The sequence below is a fragment of the Radiomyces spectabilis genome (assembly GCF_025331425.1).
Source record: "Radiomyces spectabilis strain NRRL 2753 chromosome Unknown BYT42scaffold_6, whole genome shotgun sequence".
Lineage (NCBI taxonomy): Eukaryota > Fungi > Mucoromycota > Mucoromycetes > Mucorales > Radiomycetaceae > Radiomyces > Radiomyces spectabilis.
In genome coordinates this window covers 196,310-214,277 of record NW_026251931.1, presented here as the reverse complement: position 1 = coordinate 214,277, position 17,968 = coordinate 196,310, and the positions used below count along the sequence as shown (strand labels likewise).

General features: G+C 41.3%; 7 protein-coding genes across 7 annotated transcripts; 2 read left to right on the top strand and 5 right to left on the bottom strand.

The window, feature by feature from the left end:
• The first annotated feature begins 4 nt into the window (after positions 1–4).
• Positions 5–2,843, top strand: BYT42DRAFT_567628 (kinase-like domain-containing protein). The gene is made up of 5 exons (XM_051568103.1): positions 5–532; positions 769–970; positions 1,106–1,222; positions 1,299–1,912; positions 1,970–2,843. The coding sequence occupies exons 1-5, from the start codon at positions 104–106 to the stop codon at positions 2,423–2,425; spliced, it is 1,818 nt and encodes a 605-aa protein (XP_051423475.1). The 5' UTR covers positions 5–103; the 3' UTR covers positions 2,426–2,843.
• Positions 2,410–4,801, bottom strand: BYT42DRAFT_314068 (ubiquitin thioesterase OTU1-like protein). The gene is made up of 13 exons (XM_051562981.1): positions 4,560–4,801; positions 4,278–4,498; positions 4,003–4,036; positions 3,879–3,933; positions 3,816–3,826; positions 3,711–3,761; positions 3,620–3,652; positions 3,503–3,547; positions 3,392–3,439; positions 3,193–3,317; positions 3,052–3,127; positions 2,976–2,995; positions 2,410–2,922 (listed from the first exon to the last, which is right to left on the bottom strand). The coding sequence occupies exons 1-13, from the start codon at positions 4,687–4,689 to the stop codon at positions 2,887–2,889; spliced, it is 885 nt and encodes a 294-aa protein (XP_051423474.1). The 5' UTR covers positions 4,690–4,801; the 3' UTR covers positions 2,410–2,886.
• Positions 4,802–4,914: 113 nt separating this feature from the next.
• On the bottom strand, positions 4,915–5,865 carry BYT42DRAFT_545533 (uncharacterized protein; the record flags this gene model as incomplete). The annotated part of the gene is made up of 1 exon (XM_051565819.1): positions 4,915–5,865. One exon carries the CDS (start codon positions 5,863–5,865, stop codon positions 4,915–4,917), a length of 951 nt encoding a protein of 316 aa, XP_051423473.1.
• A 3,004-nt stretch (positions 5,866–8,869) lies between these two features.
• BYT42DRAFT_613454 (uncharacterized protein) lies at positions 8,870–9,929 on the top strand (the record flags this gene model as incomplete). Its single annotated transcript, XM_051571735.1, has 2 exons — positions 8,870–9,067; positions 9,138–9,929. 2 exons carry the CDS (start codon positions 8,870–8,872, stop codon positions 9,927–9,929), a joined length of 990 nt encoding a protein of 329 aa, XP_051423472.1.
• A 4,256-nt stretch (positions 9,930–14,185) lies between these two features.
• On the bottom strand, positions 14,186–14,350 carry BYT42DRAFT_474979 (uncharacterized protein; the record flags this gene model as incomplete). The annotated part of the gene is made up of 1 exon (XM_051563601.1): positions 14,186–14,350. A coding segment is annotated over one exon (165 nt), but the record flags the coding sequence as incomplete, so codon positions are not given.
• Positions 14,351–14,516: 166 nt separating this feature from the next.
• Positions 14,517–15,831, bottom strand: BYT42DRAFT_313978 (uncharacterized protein). The gene is made up of 2 exons (XM_051562980.1): positions 15,132–15,831; positions 14,517–15,076 (listed from the first exon to the last, which is right to left on the bottom strand). The coding sequence occupies exons 1-2, from the start codon at positions 15,462–15,464 to the stop codon at positions 14,684–14,686; spliced, it is 726 nt and encodes a 241-aa protein (XP_051423470.1). The 5' UTR covers positions 15,465–15,831; the 3' UTR covers positions 14,517–14,683.
• Positions 15,832–17,157: 1,326 nt separating this feature from the next.
• On the bottom strand, positions 17,158–17,401 carry BYT42DRAFT_567583 (uncharacterized protein; the record flags this gene model as incomplete). The annotated part of the gene is made up of 1 exon (XM_051568102.1): positions 17,158–17,401. One exon carries the CDS (start codon positions 17,396–17,398, stop codon positions 17,201–17,203), a length of 198 nt encoding a protein of 65 aa, XP_051423469.1. The 3' UTR covers positions 17,158–17,200.
• Positions 17,402–17,968: the final 567 nt, after the last annotated feature.

The window sequence follows — 17,968 nt, the reverse complement described above, 5'->3', positions numbered from 1 at the left end:
GAGAGAGAGAGAAAAAAAAACAGGATCTGAAAGGCAATAAGAGGGAGGTGAGAGTATATGCTTTTTCCTGCAATGCAGTGTGAACCGAGCTTTTTTCAGCAAGATGGGTTTCACACTCACCCACCGATTCGTCATTAATTCATTCTCCGCCGCCCCTCTGTTAATGTTGCTTTTTCTTTTTCCTGACATTTTTCCTTTTTCAACCTTTAGTCTTTGTCCATTTTTATTACTCTGCTTTGTTCATTCCTTTCATATTGTCCATGTCATGGTCAATTCATCCAAGTCTAAACGTCGCGAAGTAAACGACTCTACTTTAGCACAACGTCTGCGCAAATTCTCTCTCTCACGACGCTCATCCGCTACACCCATCGCGCCCACTTCCCAAGTCGTCACCACCAATACCATCTACAAAGATTATGACCCTGCCACGGGCAACAAAATCATCAACGATTACATGATCATTCGTGAAATTGGTCGTGGGGTTCACGGCAAAGTCAAATTGGCCCAAGATATAAATACCGGTGAACTTGTTGTATGTGCATTTTGACCCCTTTGGCCCTATCCACCCTCTTTTCTCTCTCTTCTCTATTTTATCTTTTTTTACCTACTCTATTTCAGTGCTCAATCCAATCAAGAACCCCCCTTTATCTTCTTTGAGTGTTATAACAGGGATAAGCAGGCACTGCTCTTTTTTTTTCCATCTTTTTTTTTTCTTGCCCGATTTGTAAAAAGACCATCATCTGATCTCATGTTCTTCTTTCGTTCTAGGCTATCAAGATCGTGGACAAGCGCACCAGGAAAAAACAGCATGGTTTGATTCGTGGACAGGTCGACAACCCGTTACTGCAAAACAGAGAAAATGAACAAAAAGTACGACGCGAGATTGCCATTTTAAAAAAATGCAGTCATCCTCACGTTGTCAAACTACTTCAAGTCATTGATAATCCCGCCAGTCGTAAAATCTATATGGGTAAGTTTTCTTGTCATGCGCTGAGAAAAAAAAAAAGAAGACAAGTCATCCGCTTGGTCCCATTATTCAAAGAAGATGCACTAACTTTTTTTTCTTTTTTTTTTTTTTTTTTTTTTTTTTTTTTTTCATGCACAGCATTGGAGTATATGGAAGGAGGCGAAATTCAATGGCGAGATGAAGACGAAAGACCCGTGCTATCCCTGGATCAAGCCAGAAGTATCTTTCGAGACGTAGTTAGCGGACTTGATTACCGTAAGTAACAGACAAAAAGGTTATCACCATCTCTCTTGTTGACTGAGCTGTTTTTCTTCGTTTGTGGTTGTCATAGTCCATTACCAAGGCATTATTCATCGGGATATCAAACCTGCCAATCTGTTATTGACGAGAGATCAGATGGTAAAAATATCCGATTTTGGAGTGTCTTATTTCAATGAGTTGTTAGCGGGAGATGACACGGAGATTGGGACACAGAAACAACAGACCATTGATCGTGAACTCGCCGAAACCGCAGGAACACCCGCATTCTTTGCCCCGGAATTGTGTGCGATTCCAGAAGATGAAGGTGATCGCCACTGGGGACATATATCCAAAGCGATCGATGTGTGGGCCCTTGGTATCACGCTATACTGCTTCATCTTTGGTCGTTGTCCCTTCACGGCCACCACCGAATTCGAACTATTTGAAATCATTCCTACCGCCCCACTCACCTTCCCTGATCCAGCCGACACTGGAATCCCCATATCCGACGATCTCAAAGATCTGTTACACCGCCTTTTGCATAAATATCCACAAGAACGCATCACGCTCGACGAAGTGAAGGTTCATCCTTGGGTCATTGCGGATTTACCAGATCCCACCGTGTGGTGGGATGAAGCCGATCCTCGAAGGTATAAAGCCGTGGAAGTCACAGAAGAAGAAGTTACCCACGCCGTGACCATCATGGTAAGCCGCAGTCTCACCTAGAAAAAGATCTCACTTTCTAATCTGCCTGTTAAACAGGGACGCCTGCTGAAATCCATTCATCGACTCTCTCATTCACTGTCAAGTCTGACTCACAGTTTTGGTCGACATCGTTCAAAAAGTACTTCACTGCCGTCCCCCTCGTCTTCATCGTCTCCGTGTCCTTTGTACTCCACCGTATCCGCTCCTCCCCCTCCGACTCACGATGACAATTCGCTCATCACCCCCTTGAACTACGCAAAGACATCCGCTTCCACTTCAGTGTTGCCTTACCCCATCGATCATCGTCCTTCCTCTTGTTCCTATCTCTCCGATTCGTCAAGCTACAACAGTTCCGATCTTGCTGAAGCCGACATCCTTCCCAGTCATCGCATTTCCGATTACGACCGATACAGTTCTTCGGCCTCGTCCTCCTCGGGCCTCGTCGTCTCTTTTAATCGCCCTCGTCTGACCCCCACTCCCTCCAGTATTTCACATTCTATATCCAACAACTAATAATAATCATCTAGCATCATTTGGCATCTTTGATTCATCCCCTGACATAAACAAATCCCTCGTGTTACGGTTCACAAAGCCGCTTTTTGTTTTTTAAATTTGGGTTGCAGGTGGCACCTGAGCAAACAAAGAAAAAAAAATAGTTTCCCTTTTTTCTTGACAAAACAAACCATCGTATCACTCACTGCAGTTCACTCCAAAAGACAATACATACCATAAAAATGACAGATACCTAAAAATAGATGTGCATGCTGCGGTCGACATCTTAAGCTTCAAGTTCCTGCACACCGCCCTTTGCCTGTATACAACACCTCAGGGCCGAAAAGGCAACTCGTGCATGATCGTGCCTTACAGGTATCATTTGTCTAAAAATCATGTCACATTCACATCTCGCAAGCAGTATTCATATCAGTATTCTATCCACGTTCAACATTTATACTCCATTATCCTTTTTATTGTAATTATTCATACTCCACAAAGTGAGTATGTCCGGTTGCCTAATAATCCTATTAATATGGGAAATCAATCACAGGAAAATCCCATTGCTTACAGAGGCATGAGCTTGTGCATCTAATTCAGAGATTGAGTGCCAATGGACATAGCAACAGTTGCAGTACCTAACTGACCTTTTTCACCCTTTAACCCTTTTTGACATTGTTGGCATTTTAGTGTAAACGTAGCAACATCGGTATATTTGTGTTTCTTGTCATAGGTCCCATAGTCAGACTTAAAGCACACAGTTCATCGTAACATCTTTTTCTCTGTACCTTGCGCAATATCTCTGCCAGCTTCTGTGCTGCTGGCAAAAGAGCGTCATCGCCGACAGGAAATCGGGTTTGATCGAAATCCGGTGGGCTATCAATGGTGGGTGCCAATCCTACAGCATCGTAATCTAGATGATAAAACTGGTTAGATCATGCCATGTCATGTCATGTGGGATGTGGGGTTTACTCTTGATCAACTTACGAATACCACTATACAAAATAAGTACACGCTCTGCATAAGCGCCTTCGCCTACAAAGACAATTGCTCAGTCCTCATCGCATTTCCATTGGATCAATAAAGCTTGTTGGTTACCGAATTTGTCAATGCGTCCGGTTTGCACGTCTATGCTGTCGATTTCTGCCGCGAGCCTTTTCTATCAGTCACAGGTTCTCTCGAGAACAAATATAGAATGTCTATTTATACACCCACCAATGCCAAAATGCTGTGAAAATATAGACAACTCTATAAAATCACCGTCAATTGACGCGATTACAGCTGCCTGGATCACGAGATAACCTACCAATGGCGCCTCCCCATGCCGAACTTTTCTGAATCCATTCCATATATTTGCCTGCACCAATCGTCAATGGGCCAAGCAGACACAGGTTCTCAGCAAATCAAATACCTCTTTCTTGACTAAAGTATTGCCCGTTCAGTAATTGTTCATTATTGTACTGTTTGAACTTACCCAAGCATGACATCGGAATATATAGCAGGATTTTCGCCAATACAGGCAGCAATCACTGATTGAATGCGCCCCAAACATGTGAGTATTTTTTTGGATCAATCTCCCGCCCTCATCTGCAAACTACCTTTTCGCAACTCATTGGCGACCTGAATGTCATGCTGTAAAACATAGCTAACCGTCCCCTTTTTAGTCCACCGTAGTTATCCGAAACCATATTATAGGTTACCCTAGGAAAAAGATGGTAGTATCACAGGATCAGACCGCTTGAAACCAATGCTTTCTCTTTTGGAGCCGTAGTTACCAATTGATCGGAAAAGGCACGAATTATCGTCTTCCATTGTCTATCAAAAATTCATCTCTAGACTAGTTTTTCTGGTCCAGTTTGGAAGCGCCACTTACTCGGACACGTAAAATTCCCCCGCGCATTTGGACAGCTTCCATGGTTTGTGGATCAAACGGTAACGTTGTCGTTGTCGTTGTCGTCTGGGCTACAGGGGCAGGCGATGGGACGTTGGTGGTCTCTGTAAGAGTGACATTGAGTGTGTCGCCATCCCGCAAACCGCACGCTTGTAAAGTCGCGCTATCGTCAGTGAAACCTTTGGGCGGATAACCGCCCGATACTAAGTGGGTCGTCAATGCCAACTCTTGTGGGAACTTTTTACAATGGCAGGGCGAACTCACCTCGGATGCTTTGAGGTGTGGTTATGTGGATAGCTTGCGCAATAGCTTCCCGTAACTGCGCGATTGTATACTCTGCTTGGAGATTGGTTAATGTAATGCTGCCTTGCGGATGACGGATGCGAACTCGCATGGTTAGCGTTTTTTCTTTGGCACTGCACAAAAAGAAACAAAAAGAACCAAACGCAGATGGAAGATAGTGGACAAATATGGAAATGAATTTCCCCCCAGACCAGCGTCACAATTCGGGCAACAGCATGAAAATCATCTTGGTTCCCAAGATTTCGCTCGCATTGGATATACATATTTATTACACATAGTTTTACAATACATAATGATGAGGGTTATCTTTTTTTTTTTATCGTCGGGAACAGCCTGCACAGGTCCACATAAATAAACGCCATATAATGGTGATGCCTGCTATGGCCGTGACCGCCGCGCCTCCGTAAAGAAAAGCATCGTGAACCACCTTGCCACAGATGGTGCCACAAGCACTAGCACTAGCGTCACGCAATTGTTCTGGTAGCTGATCACACTGATTCGAACATTTATCGCTAATCACCTTGGAAGCGACCATTAACGCAATTCCTGCCGCTAAAAAGGCAATACCAATGATCATACAAAAACAGGAACAACAGGTCATGGCCGGGTTGTAACAGCAGCAGTTACAGCCCCTTTCTCTGGGTGTTTGATATGGTCGTGGCGCATATGATTCCGCTTCTTTCTCGGGCGCAGGCGCTACAACCACAGGTCCATAGTATGTCGGATCATTATTCTTCTTTTTCTTATTTTTCCTGGATTTGGAGTTCTCAGGTTCAGGTGCAGGAGCATGTTGCACCATGGGCGCTTCCGGTGAATAGGAGGCCATATCGTGTTCATCTAAATAGTCATCGGTCGCTACTGTGGGTCGCTGACGGTCATAGGAGTTCGGATCGGTGTACGGTGCTGGACGGTGCACCGGCTCCTCGTGGTCTCGTACGTAATCGTTCAATGGGACAGCATGCGGATCATAGTATCCATGCTGTTGGACTGACAAAGGTCGTTGTTCTTCGTGTTGAGCGGATATCGGAACAGCATAAAATTCATTGCTCGGCGGTGCATGGATGGGAGGCGAGGTATAATTTTCGGGAGGATACGCAGGATAGGGCGGGGTATACGGGGACTCATGGATATCTTGTGATGGATGAGAAGGGTAATAAGATGGTTGCGGCGGGGCCGAAGCGTATTGCCCTGGATGATCGTCTTGAGGAGGCGGAGGAGGCGGACGAGGATACTGTCCAGCGTAAGGGTCCGAAGAAGGTGGATACATGACTACTGATCAATACCTCTTGCGTGAAAACAAAAGGTGAAACCAGAAAAAATAGAAGAGAAAGAGAGCCAAGATGAAACCAGCCGTTCCTTTTTTTTTTAGAGTCGCTTAATCGGTGATGAACGTTCAGTCACGCCAAGGATTGTTTCTTGCCTGAATATGGTTTGGATGGCCTCAAACTCGACCAGTGAAAAACAGGCTTCCAAATTAAGATCAACTGGGAAACGCTAAAAATAGTCTCCGTTGGTTTTCAATCACATTCAAAACAAATCCTTGGCCCCATAATCATCAACAACATATCACACACGGATATCCGATTTGCATTCTTATTCGTCACAGAAAGAAAGGCAAAAGTGGGGCTGGAGTGAGAATACAGAGTGGAATCCTATCGGCTGACTTTTTGGTTGGACTCAGCCAGCCATGGGCTCAGCGGCAGGGACGGTCAATGAAACTGCGAAACTTATATTTTCTTTGTTCCTGGACAAATCCAAATCAGCCTTGAACCTAATTCATTGACAGCTATACTTTCTTGTTATGTTTTCCAGAATGACAATGTCAAAAGCGTCGAGATAGCGTGGCGTCAACGCTTCAATATTATGATTCAGGAATCCAACGTTTAAAAAAATATCGTTTCACGCCCTGGCTCATTTGCAAGTCACCGATCGCAACAAGACGCCATTTTTACGATTTTTGATCGTCGAGTAACAAGGCGCACTGTCCAACTGGAATTCGGACTTGTTAAAAACATGAATCAGAGGATTCTCGAAAGCATCACAGTAACCCTGATCATCGAACTTTATCAAACTGGACACGTTATGCAATTTAGGACATCATTAGTCGAGCTTGCTCCAGAATACGTTGAATCACATTGTTAAACCCGCCGAGAACATAAGGAAAGGGATAGCTCGGCCATGACAAGGCATCAACACTGTTTCTACGCCGGCGCGCATATGAAGAGCCTCTTTTACCATGCCAATAATATTTAACCGATCCAACCACCAGCGAGCGGATCAGCAATCAATCACACGAATGAAAACATAAAGAAATTTGATTACCGTTTGTATCCTCCTACTTATTCTGCCGAGCTTAACACAATAAAACAATTCTGGGCAGTGACAAGAGTAAGGTTAAAGTGATAGGTTTTTGCAGGAAGACATTCTGTCAAAAAGAATTACAGAAGCAAAAGTGTGAAGAGTCACTTCACAGTTTCGTTCCGCATACCTACAAGTGCTGGAATAAATGTCGAAGCAAAATGCTCAGGTAATGCCAATATCGATGTAATAAAAAGAAGATTCAGCACACCACAGATCATCGTGTACAATGTCGTGGAGACATCACTGTCCTCGTAAGCATTGCACAGATGATCGTATACCGATATTATATCCAAGATCGTGTTTACTTGGCCCGCGCACCGTGAATGATCGGATGAGTTCAGCAGGGATCAGCACCTGTCCGATTTCGCACATGATATACACGCCGTCGTACATGACATTCACAAGATGAAGAGAATACGCGGCGCCCAACCAATTGAATTGCCAGCACACCCTTCATCGTTTACATCAATGAAGTTTTTAGCAAAGATGCCTAGGCGAACAAGGTCCTTGGCAAGCAGATATTTGTTCTCCGCCTGGCTATGGCATTTTGCTTCACTGAAGCCACGTGTGACGCCCCATAGGCCTGACAAGGTAGCGAAAGAACTGGATCATACACCAATGAAATGACGCTGAAAAGCCTTCTGATACATTGGTAGTGGTTTGTCTCTCTTGAGAGCTACACAAAAACCAGTTATATTGAACGCTTGAGAATTATTGTTAACGTGATACCCTATCTCAATTTACGGATTTAAAACGGATAGAATATAATGGAATCGGTCATTTTGACTAATTAATTTAATTAAATAAATAAATATGATGAGCAGGAGCGTCGCTTTGTTACATGAAGTCGTCCGATAGTTTGCGCAGTTGATCGTTTGACGATCTTGCAATGGGTTTCATCATTTTTGGCAATTTGGGACATTATTCGTGGATTTCGTGACAACCGAGTGTTGATTTCTGAGTCATGAGGCGGCGTCGCTGAGTGAAATGTCGAAACGTGTCAAATTATCTTTGAAGTTTGTTATCTTGGTAACATGTATAGAACAAAACGACCATGCGTTATCTTGCGTTGCTTCGAATGCCGAAGTCGCTTTGGTAGAAAAGACAATCTAAGACGTCACTTGCAAGAGCACGGCTTTGAAGTGAGCACTTCTCGTGGTGGGCGCCCAAGAATTTCCATTCACAAACCCTCGAATGTGGACATCATGTACTATGGTTGCCCTGGTTGCTCGTCTTATTTTGAAAGCCTGGATCAATTGGCCGAACACATTGATGTCTGTGATATATGAGAGAATTTAGAATGAAAGAGACAATGAGAATCCTTTGAGACTGTTGGATGCCCTTTATTTCAATTAATGTGATCTGCCTATTTATACTTTAGTCTTGAGTCGGAATTAATAATTATCAGTGAGCAGTCCTCGGTTATAAGGTGTATTAGGAAGGATCCACATGCTGTGGTGTGACAGCTTTACCTGTATGAATTGATCTCGGCGATAGGTCCAAGTTATGGATGAAGAGGCTCAATCGGTGTTATGGAGAAGCTCACTCAGAATGGAAACACGTCTAGATCCCGATCTTTCCTGTTTGGGAACACCAGTCTAGGATGGATAATACGACAAGTAGTGGATATACCACAATGTCCACCTGATTAACCGCGTTCAAACGGTAACAAGTTCATCAAGCATGCAAGTAGCAACACGTGAAAATGGTTCCACGCAGGAACAGTCCGCAGCAGACGCGTCAGAAAGTGGGGCAACAACATCGTCAAGCATGTCACCTGAGTCCATAATGAACCTTTGCTGTCCAGCTGGGCATGACCGGTATATCGTTGAAGGCTTTGATGTTTCCAAAGGCTTCTATCAATTCCAACTGCTGGCGCAAGAAAAGGCCATATCCCTAAAGGCTTACACATGGAATCCCATGTATACCATCTACTATCACTTTCATTCATCTTCTTGGTGATACCTGGTCACTTTCATAACGACCTCAAGAAATTCATTCCAAGTGACAAATTGGCGAAGATAGTCAATGATCTCAATACCCAATTCAATATTGGCCAGCTCAAAGTGAAAAATGAGATCATATGCCAACTAATAGACGTCGCAAGTGTACGTGCAAAAGAATAAGAATGGTAATTCACAAAATGCTTACAGAAAAAAAAAATATCTCTTTATCTAGGATCTCCGCACTAACAAGCTGGACTGTGACAATGCAGTGATTGAACTCCTGTTGCTTCGCAAGCAATCTACCAAAGAGGAATACAGGATAATTAAATCCTTCGCCTCATTAATTCGATCACTTCCAAACGAGGCCGTATCCAATATGATTCTAGAGCAGGAGTTAATCAGTCGCTTCACAGCACCGGCCTTGAACCCGTTGTTCGATGATCCTCAAAACGACAATTTGTTCCGGTGGATTGCTGCTATAAATGAAGAGATGAAAACTTCCAGCACTGTCATTGTCAGCAACGAACGGCCAGATGCATGCATCAGTGTATTAGATGGTTCGATCTGGGGTGTCACACGTGGCTTCAGTGAAGCAAAATGCCATAGCCAGGTAGAGAACAAATATCTGCTTGCCAAGGATCTTGTTCATCTAGGCATCTTTGCTAAAAACTCCATTGATGTGAACAATATAAAGGGTGTTCTCGTCATGCAAGTGATTGGGCACCGCGTTTTCTTTTACATTGTCAGTCTCATGTACAATGACATATATGTCATGTTCGAAATCGCACAACTGTTAATCCCTGCGAAAATATCAGATCTCTCTTTGTACGCGGGACAAGTCAACACAATCCTGGATATAATCTGGGTGTACGATAATTTATGCAATGCTTATGAAGACAATGTTCTCCCCGCCACATTGAATGTCCGAAAGCGTAAGACACTGTCTTGCGAAGAACATGATCACGTTGTCAGTGACAGCCGAAATCGCAAGCGACTGTCGATCACCACCCCCTCTCTCCAGTAATTCTTTTTCTTCTTTTATTGGCTCCATTAGCTAAACTCGATTCTTCATGACGTCAATAAAAATTCAAGTCAATCAGAGTTGTTCCCGCATTAAAAGGGTCCTCAAAAACGTTCTCAAAAATGTCCTCATAAGTTTTGCCCAATCAAAATGTCCAAAAGATCCTCAAAAAGGTCCTCATAAAACTCTGCAAAAAGGTCCTCAAAAAGGTCCTCAAAAAGGTCCTCAAAAAGGTCCTCAAAAAGGTTTTTAAAAACGTCCTCAAACACTGAAGAGAAATTTTTAAAATTATCAATGTAGTAATTATATATATTAAGTTGGTCATCTATTACTAAATTATTAGTTTACGTATCATTGCGCATTTCAGATATGTCACATTTATTTAATTTATCTGATATATAATTATTTATATTTTCTAATTTTTTAATTTTTTTTGAAATATCAACTTCATGTATATCATATACATTTGATTTATGTGAAGATAAAAATTTTATATGATAGGAACATGCAATATTTCTACATAATCTTTTACAACTTCCTCTATTTTGTGATCTCTTATATTCGCAAATATATGTTTTTGTATTTGAAAAATTATTTAATTTCCCATTTGGGAAATATTTTTCATTTCCACAATTTTTGGTGGTGTTAAAAAAATTCATAAAATCATGTAATAATTCTTTTTTAAATTTCTTTAATAATTTATCATGGTAATTTTTAAATAATGTAAATAATTCAACCTCCATTTTTATTTGTTATTTTTTATATATAATTAATATTCATTTTTTTAAATTTTCCATCTCCACCATTTTGGGTGGTCTTATATTTTTTAAATCTATTTATCATAAATATTAAAATTACTATCTTTACCATTTCTTAAAATTGGTCACCTGTAACTACATTTTTTATTTTCATAAATTGTTTTTATAAAGTCCGGCAAATAATGTACCATCAGATGAATTCATATTAATTATTTTATCTGATTTATCTGATTTATATTATATTTATACTTAAAACAAATATATTCTGCTATTTCTTTATATTTTATAAATTTTTCATTATTGTAATCGTCTTTTAATAAAACATTTATTAATAAAATACTATAACTTACTAGTTGTGTTAAATTTTCTATTGTAAGGATTTTGGGATTATTTAAAAATTTATATAATTTTTCTGTTATAATATCTTTTGTATTATTTTTATTTTTATCATAATCAAAAACATTATTTACAAAATTTATATAATCATTATTATCATAATTATTATCTTTAAATATGAGATTATAAATATTACAAATTAATTTATATTCCTGAAGATATCTTTTTTTAATTTTTTTCTTATTATTTATTTTTCTATTATTAAAAAAGTTTGATTTTAACTTAATATCTAATTCATTAGAAAAATCTATATTAATATTGTAGTTTGTATTTTTCCTGAAAACGTCCTCATAAGTTTTGTCTAATTAAAAATGTCCAAAAGGTCCTCAAAAAGGTCCTTAAAAACGTCCTTATAAGTTTTGTCCAATCAAAAATGTCTAAAAGGTCCTCAAAAAAGTCCTCATAAAACTCTGCAAAAAGGTCCTCAAAAAGGTCCTCAAAAAGGTCCTCATAAGTTTTGTCCAATCAAAAATGTCCAAAACGTCCTCAAAAACGCCCTTATAAGTTTTGTCCAATCAAAAATGTCCAAAACGTCCTCAAAAACGTCCTCAAAAACGTCCTCATAAGTTTTGTCCAATCAAAAATGTCCAAAACGTCCTCAAAAACGTCCTCATAAAACTCTGTAAAAAGGTCCTCAAAAAGGTCCTCAAAAACGTCCTCAAAAGTTTTGTCCAATCAAAAATGTCCAAAACGTCCTCAAAAATGTCCTCATAAAACTCCGCAAAAAGGTCCTCAAAAACGTCCTCAAAAACGTCCTCAAAAACGTCCTCAAAAAACTCCACAAAAAGGTCCTCAAAAAGGTCCTCATAAGTTTTGTCCAGTCAAAAATGTCCAAAAGGTCCTCAAAAAGGGGGTTGATGGCTATGTGTATTTTTGCTTCGTATTTGTGGCTTACCTTATTCTTATGGCTTTGAATGGAGTAAATATTGGCCATTACATGAGCTTTTTGTTTCCACATTTTCTGCCAACGCTTGTTAAGAATGCCCAAGCGAGACCGTTGAAATGACCTGTCCTTCACATTTTTGTAGGCTACTGTGATTTTTTTTGATAAAATATCTTCCTGTAAAACCTATGATGTTTAACCTTACTGTTTGCCACTACCCAAAATTGTTCAGTTAAGTTCAGGAGAATAAGTGGGAAGATACACGTTCATATACAGTGACTCAGGAAATTGATCCAATGTTCGCCGATTTTTTACTTTATTGCAATTATCTCCACAACTATCATACGTATTGTTTCCGTTAAAAAAATATGTTGTAGCCCTAATTCATAGCTTTAAAACAAAAAAAAGATGAAGTCTCTAGCATAAGTAGATGATGAGTAATCGTTTTTTCCGCACAAGTACTCATTGGATCAATTTCCTGAGTTGCCTACTTTTCTTGCGGACAGTCACAATAAGTAAATAGAATCGCCGAATTTTTTCTCCTTCTCACTTCTTTCAGTTATTTATTCCGATTCAAGGTGAAATCCGCATCCATTTCGCTCAATTCCTTCATCCGATTCCTAATTGACCTAATTAACATGATCATCTGTAGATGCATCCGATTTCACAAGATAAAATCAACAACAACTTCGCGAGAACGTTTCTCACAGAGTTATTGCTTCACGTTTCAACGTCAGTGTTTCCACAGTCGGACGAATTCGCAAGCAATTAGGCATTCCTGCCACTAATTCCGCTGGACGATCATCGCTGATTACCACACAATTGGGACGCCTGATCCTTCGACGCTTCAACACTGGGGAGTATAAAACGGCTGTGGACGCCAGCAGACAACTCTCCTCCACCACGCCTATTGCTCCCCAGACGATTCGGGACTTTTTGCAGGCCAACAACTATAAGTCCATGCATAAACCTGACGCCTTGCCCTTGACCCCCTCCAGGAAGAAAGCTCGCCTTGCCTTTGCAAAAAGATACCATTCTTGGACTGTTGAAGACTGGAACAGAGTGGTATTTTCTGATGAAACAAAAATCAATCGCTTGGGATCAGATGGTAAGCAGTGGACATGGACACAGAAGGGGCAACCACTTAGAGATCACAACGTCAATCATGTTACCAAGCATGGAGGCGGCAGTCTCTTTCTTTGGAGTTGCATTACTGCCAATGGCCCTGGTTTGATTACCAAAATTGAAGGAGGATTAGATGCAGCTTTATACTGTGATATTTTGGAGGATGATATGCTTGGTAGCCTTCGAGAATATGGTATGCAGATTGACGATATCATTTTTCAACAAGACAATGACCCTAAGCACACATCCAAAAAAGCAAAAGCATAGTTTGAATCCAAGGGTATTGAAGTACTCCAGTGGCCCCCTTACTCTCCTGATCTGAATCCAATTGAAAATATGTGGTATTATCTGAAGTGTCAGCTTGCTGATTATGATGAAGCACCCATATCAATGGAAGAGCTATGGAGGCGGGTCCATTATATCTGGTACAACAAGGTGACAAAGGAGGCATGCCAGAAGTATATTGCCACCATGCCTCGACGTTTGGAGGCGGTCATCAAGGCCAAAGGTGGACAGATTGATTATTGATTCAATAAGTAAGTGCAACTCAGAAAATTGATCCAATGAGCGGTCGTGTGGAAACCTTGATTACTCATCATCTACTTATGCTAGAATCCTCATCTTTTTTTTATTTTAAAGCTAGGAGTTATAGCTACAACATATTTTTTATTTGGGGTGGATAGATATGGTGGTTGTGAAGATAATTGCAATAAAGTAAAAAATCGGCAAACATTGGATCAATTTCCTGAGTCACTGTATTTCTTTATGTTCTAACTAGTCTTGGGTGTGTTGGCCCACTGTTAATCCACTCAAGCTGAGTGGGACCATAGGCGTATCGCTTCAGATAGCCTCAATAGTGTTTGTATCATTATTCATTTTGAATAACATATTGTCATCGCTTTCAGGCCGTGGATCGAACGGCGGCAAGGTTATGTTGCTCTTCGAAAGCATTCGGACCGCACCTGCCAGACCAATAGCGAATGCAGCTTGCTGGTCGCGATTCCTCGTTGCGTGTCCTCTTCAGACGGCAGGACAATCTGGGTTGATGCATCAAGTATTTGCTTCTTTTTGCCATTGGGTAATGTTTTTGTCGCAAGTTCTGTTTGATGAAAACAAAACACACAGGTCTTGGATGAGCAAAATTCGTTTGTCATTACAACAGCAGTGTTTCGTGCATGTGCAGTCCGCATCTTCTTTCCTCCTCGCTGTGCGTGACCTCTGATACATGATCCGACTCTGGTGCCCGCGTTCCCGATGCACATAACCAAGGTATTTGCCGAATCCCCGCTGGTAATTTGCTTACGTTCTTTAGATGCCAGCTGTCGTAAACTCGCTTGGTCCACAATGATTGTGTATATGCAACTTTTTTAGACTTATGATTGCGGTAAACGCCACGCAATGCATCACCTGTATCCACTTGCAACTATAACCAGTGTGACTTCAGTGCATCCACTTGATTCAAGAACCTCTACATACCTTGACTACTCAATGCTTCCTTCTGCGTCCAAGCACTCCAGATCGGGTCTTGGCTTAACAATTTCTCAGCGCTTTCGATCGAAGAAGACATCTATTTTTTAGGTTAGTCATCTATCCTTTCAGTGTAGCAAAAAAGAAAAAAAAAACAATACCTTCTTCAACTTCTCACGTCTTCTTCGGTGCCTTCTGGAAAACGATACTTCTTTGATATGTTTGGCACTGATTTTAACTGGTTTCGGAAGCAGCAGTTCAGAATCACTGAGAGCATCTTCTGTTTCGACATCGGCGCAAGATTCGAGGCAAGCATATCTGTTATATAGGCGCAAATGCCTGCTGATGGTCGACACATTCAATGGCACTGTCACTGACATTGTCTTGAGTCCGTAATCCGTTCCGGAAAAAGTTACGGCATGCTGTAACTGGCTGATATCCATTCGTTGCGCTTCATCCATGCATTGAGGAAAGGCTACTGCAGGCACTGTATCACGTTTATTTCCCTCAGTGGGTATTTGCTGGGTTGTATTAGTTCATCAGTCCCTCGATTCAAATGTATAAGATATAACGTACCTGTCGTTGCAATAGATAACGCTTGTTCTTTGCCTTGCATAAAGTTTTCCTGCATTCCAGAAGAGTATAATTCTCCCTACGAACCGCAGCCTTCTTGTCTTGCCAACTTGTATGATTTTCATCAGAACGGTTATGATAGAATTGGTCCTTCAAAATTCTCATCTCCTTTTGGACCTTTCCTCTGGTTGTCACGATCTGCTTTTGACGTTTTTGCAGGCTGTTGATTGTTTCGCTCAAGGAGTCGATCTGCTTCTTGGTTTCGTCGTTTTGTACCGTCGCGGGAGTGAGTTGTGCTTTCTTATGTTCATGACGTTTGTCGTATCTTGAAATCATGTCATAGCATTGGTGGTTTATTCGTGCTCCTTGTAAAATGGCCACGTGTCCATTCGTTGAAATGCGGTGTTTGAATGCCCATCCATAGCCTTTGCATATCTTATGGATCTGTCCCAAATCAAATATGGATGCAATGACACCAATGGGATACTTCCGCGCTTCCACACCAGTGATTGGATTGGATGGCCGTTTTCCGAGACGAATTCATACATGCCTTTTTGCGAGCCAAACAATTCGTAAATGCTAGTTTCGTCAAGGTGTAGCACATGCTCCGCTGAAGGAGAGACTGAGGGATGAATTTGTTTTGTGAATTTGCTGTATCCCGCCAGACGAAGGATCACATTAGAAAGTGTGATAAACGGTAAGAGGAGGGCAGGGTGCTTCTGCAGCTTTCCGTTCTTGGGATAATAAGGTGCAAGTTGGTCTGAAATCAATGTAATGACTCTGTATTCCTCGTTCGTCCAGGAGATAGTTCGCGGTGTGTGCTTGTCAATACGCGATTTTGTGCCAGTTCCATCAATACTTGATTCCGTAATCAGCTTCTTGACCACCGCCTTTATAGCGTTCAAACGATGACAGCTCAGGTCCTTTAATAATGTGTTAAATGCAAATTCTGAGCTGGACTTCCCTTCTCGTGACTCACCTGATGGTCAACGAATGTAGTTTGTTGTTCTTCGGTTTGACGGATATCTATCCCCTCCTCTTCCTCTAATCTTTCTTCTTCGTCGTCTTCTTCCTCAATGAGCTCCAACAGATCTTCTTCATCGACATTTGGCACATCCGATATATACAGCGTTTCTGTCGTATAGGTAGGGTCTATATACCACTACATAAGAATTACCTCGGTTTAAGCAGATAAGAGACACTAGAGTAGTTACACACTATTTGTACATTCAAATCCCGATACCAGTTATTATCTTTGAATACCAGATACTAAAGAGATCATCTCTTTCGAGAATAAACAACAGTCTCACCGTACTCAACGTCTCTATCCATCTATATCACAGTTTCGATTTCATCGGTGATATCGCACATAGTCACCTCTCTCTCTGGCTCAGATTGTACATACAACCGGCGTAACCTGATCAGAGACTTTTCGCTATCCTGAGCTTGCGCTAGACTTTTCATTTCTTGCTTGATTCGCCGTTTCAACGCCTTCTTTGTTGCACAGGGGCATTTTCGTTTATCATTTCTTTTACGAATCGTCGACTTTCTGAGTTTCTCTTGGTATTGACTTCCACGGGCTGGAGCCAAATGTATCCACAATAAAACGCGAACTACTCGATCCAAGATTTTTCCGGGTGCTGCGCGGGACCATAGAGTTTTGACGTTGATAGAATATTCCTTGATTGCAGCATTGATCGTTTGAGAGCAGCCAGGCATATCTGAAAACGATTGCGCCATTTCTGGTAAACTCTTGCACCAATCGAACCAGAGGGAAGGAAAGTCACTTGATTCTTTTTTCGGTGTCGCGGAATTTATAAACCGCGAATATAAAAACTGTAAATGCCGCAACGATAGAAGATCATCATGCGCATCAAGCTGCTTCTTGCTGGTACCGTCCTCGACTCTCGCATGCAGTCTATCTAGTAACCTATCAGGTATCGGTGGAATCGGTATCATTTTGAAAGTCCCGAGAAATTTGCTTTGCCATTGAAACGCTGGCGGGAAAAGATGATGAAAATTGAATAAAGCTGGTGGTGTCTGGGTGTTGCCATTTGGCGATTTGCTATAATTCAAGCAAGTGAGATAAGTAAGCATTGATAATTTGGAGATAATGCCGGTAAGGTGAACTGAAAACTTGTTGATGCTTTGCAAAAAGTTATCGCGGTTAGGGAGATCGGAACGAATGACTCGTGGAAGTGGGACAGAACAAGTACGAATAAGTTGTTTGGATTTTTTCGGATCCGTGACAGGATCGTCCGTCTGTTCATCTTTATCTTCATTCTTCGATGCTTCAATTCTACTGCGAATACTGTTGAAAGTATCGTCGAAATGATTCATGACATACTCGCGCCAAAGTGCCATGAAGTCAATCTTTTCTTTGATGAGCGTTCTTCTAAACTGTTCCCCTTTGAGATCATCAATTTCCTTTTCGGCAAGCGCCGTGCACTCTTTGTATACTCCACGGATGAATCCCATTTCCAGCAATTCGGCTTTAATATCCTATGAAGATGTTTGCGCGTCGTCATTTTCACCGTCATTTTCTTCATCGTCCTTGCTGTCATCGTGCCAATCAAAATTGGTCATATCGGTTTGCACCTTGGCCTTTTTTTTGCCCTTATTTTTGGTTCGAGGTTTTTTTCGTTTTTTCTTGTTCTTCGTTTCGAGGGCATGCGTGACCCTGCCTTCAAGGTATGTTTCGAAAAATGTGGTCAGAATTTCCAAGCAATATTTGGAGCTGAGGACGACTGCTGGCATTTTGCCTTTTCGGCTTGTTGTACTTCGCACTTGAGCCACCGGAAGATGACTGTGAGGTCCTGTTGTATACACAGAAAGCATGG

What these genes read in the sequence shown, in the direction of transcription:
- BYT42DRAFT_567628 (XM_051568103.1), top strand. Translation starts at nt 104, where the DNA reads ATGGGTTTCACACTCACCCACCGATTCGTCATTAATTCATTCTCCGCC. An exon ending in CAGTCGTAAAATCTATATGG is followed by an intron (nt 971 to 1,105) that starts GTAAGTTTTCTT and finishes TTTCATGCACAG; the next exon opens with CATTGGAGTATATGGAAGGA. An exon ending in AGTTAGCGGACTTGATTACC is followed by an intron (nt 1,223 to 1,298) that starts GTAAGTAACAGA and finishes TGGTTGTCATAG; the next exon opens with TCCATTACCAAGGCATTATT.
- BYT42DRAFT_314068 (XM_051562981.1), bottom strand. Translation starts at nt 4,689, where the DNA reads ATGCGAGTTCGCATCCGTCATCCGCAAGGCAGCATTACATTAACCAAT. An exon ending in TATTTTGTATAGTGGTATTC is followed by an intron (nt 3,318 to 3,391) that starts GTAAGTTGATCA and finishes TTTATCATCTAG; the next exon opens with ATTACGATGCTGTAGGATTG. An exon ending in TGGCAGAGATATTGCGCAAG is followed by an intron (nt 3,128 to 3,192) that starts GTACAGAGAAAA and finishes ACCTATGACAAG; the next exon opens with AAACACAAATATACCGATGT.
- BYT42DRAFT_313978 (XM_051562980.1), bottom strand. Translation starts at nt 15,464, where the DNA reads ATGATTTCAAGATACGACAAACGTCATGAACATAAGAAAGCACAACTC. An exon ending in GTTATCTATTGCAACGACAG is followed by an intron (nt 15,077 to 15,131) that starts GTACGTTATATC and finishes AATACAACCCAG; the next exon opens with CAAATACCCACTGAGGGAAA.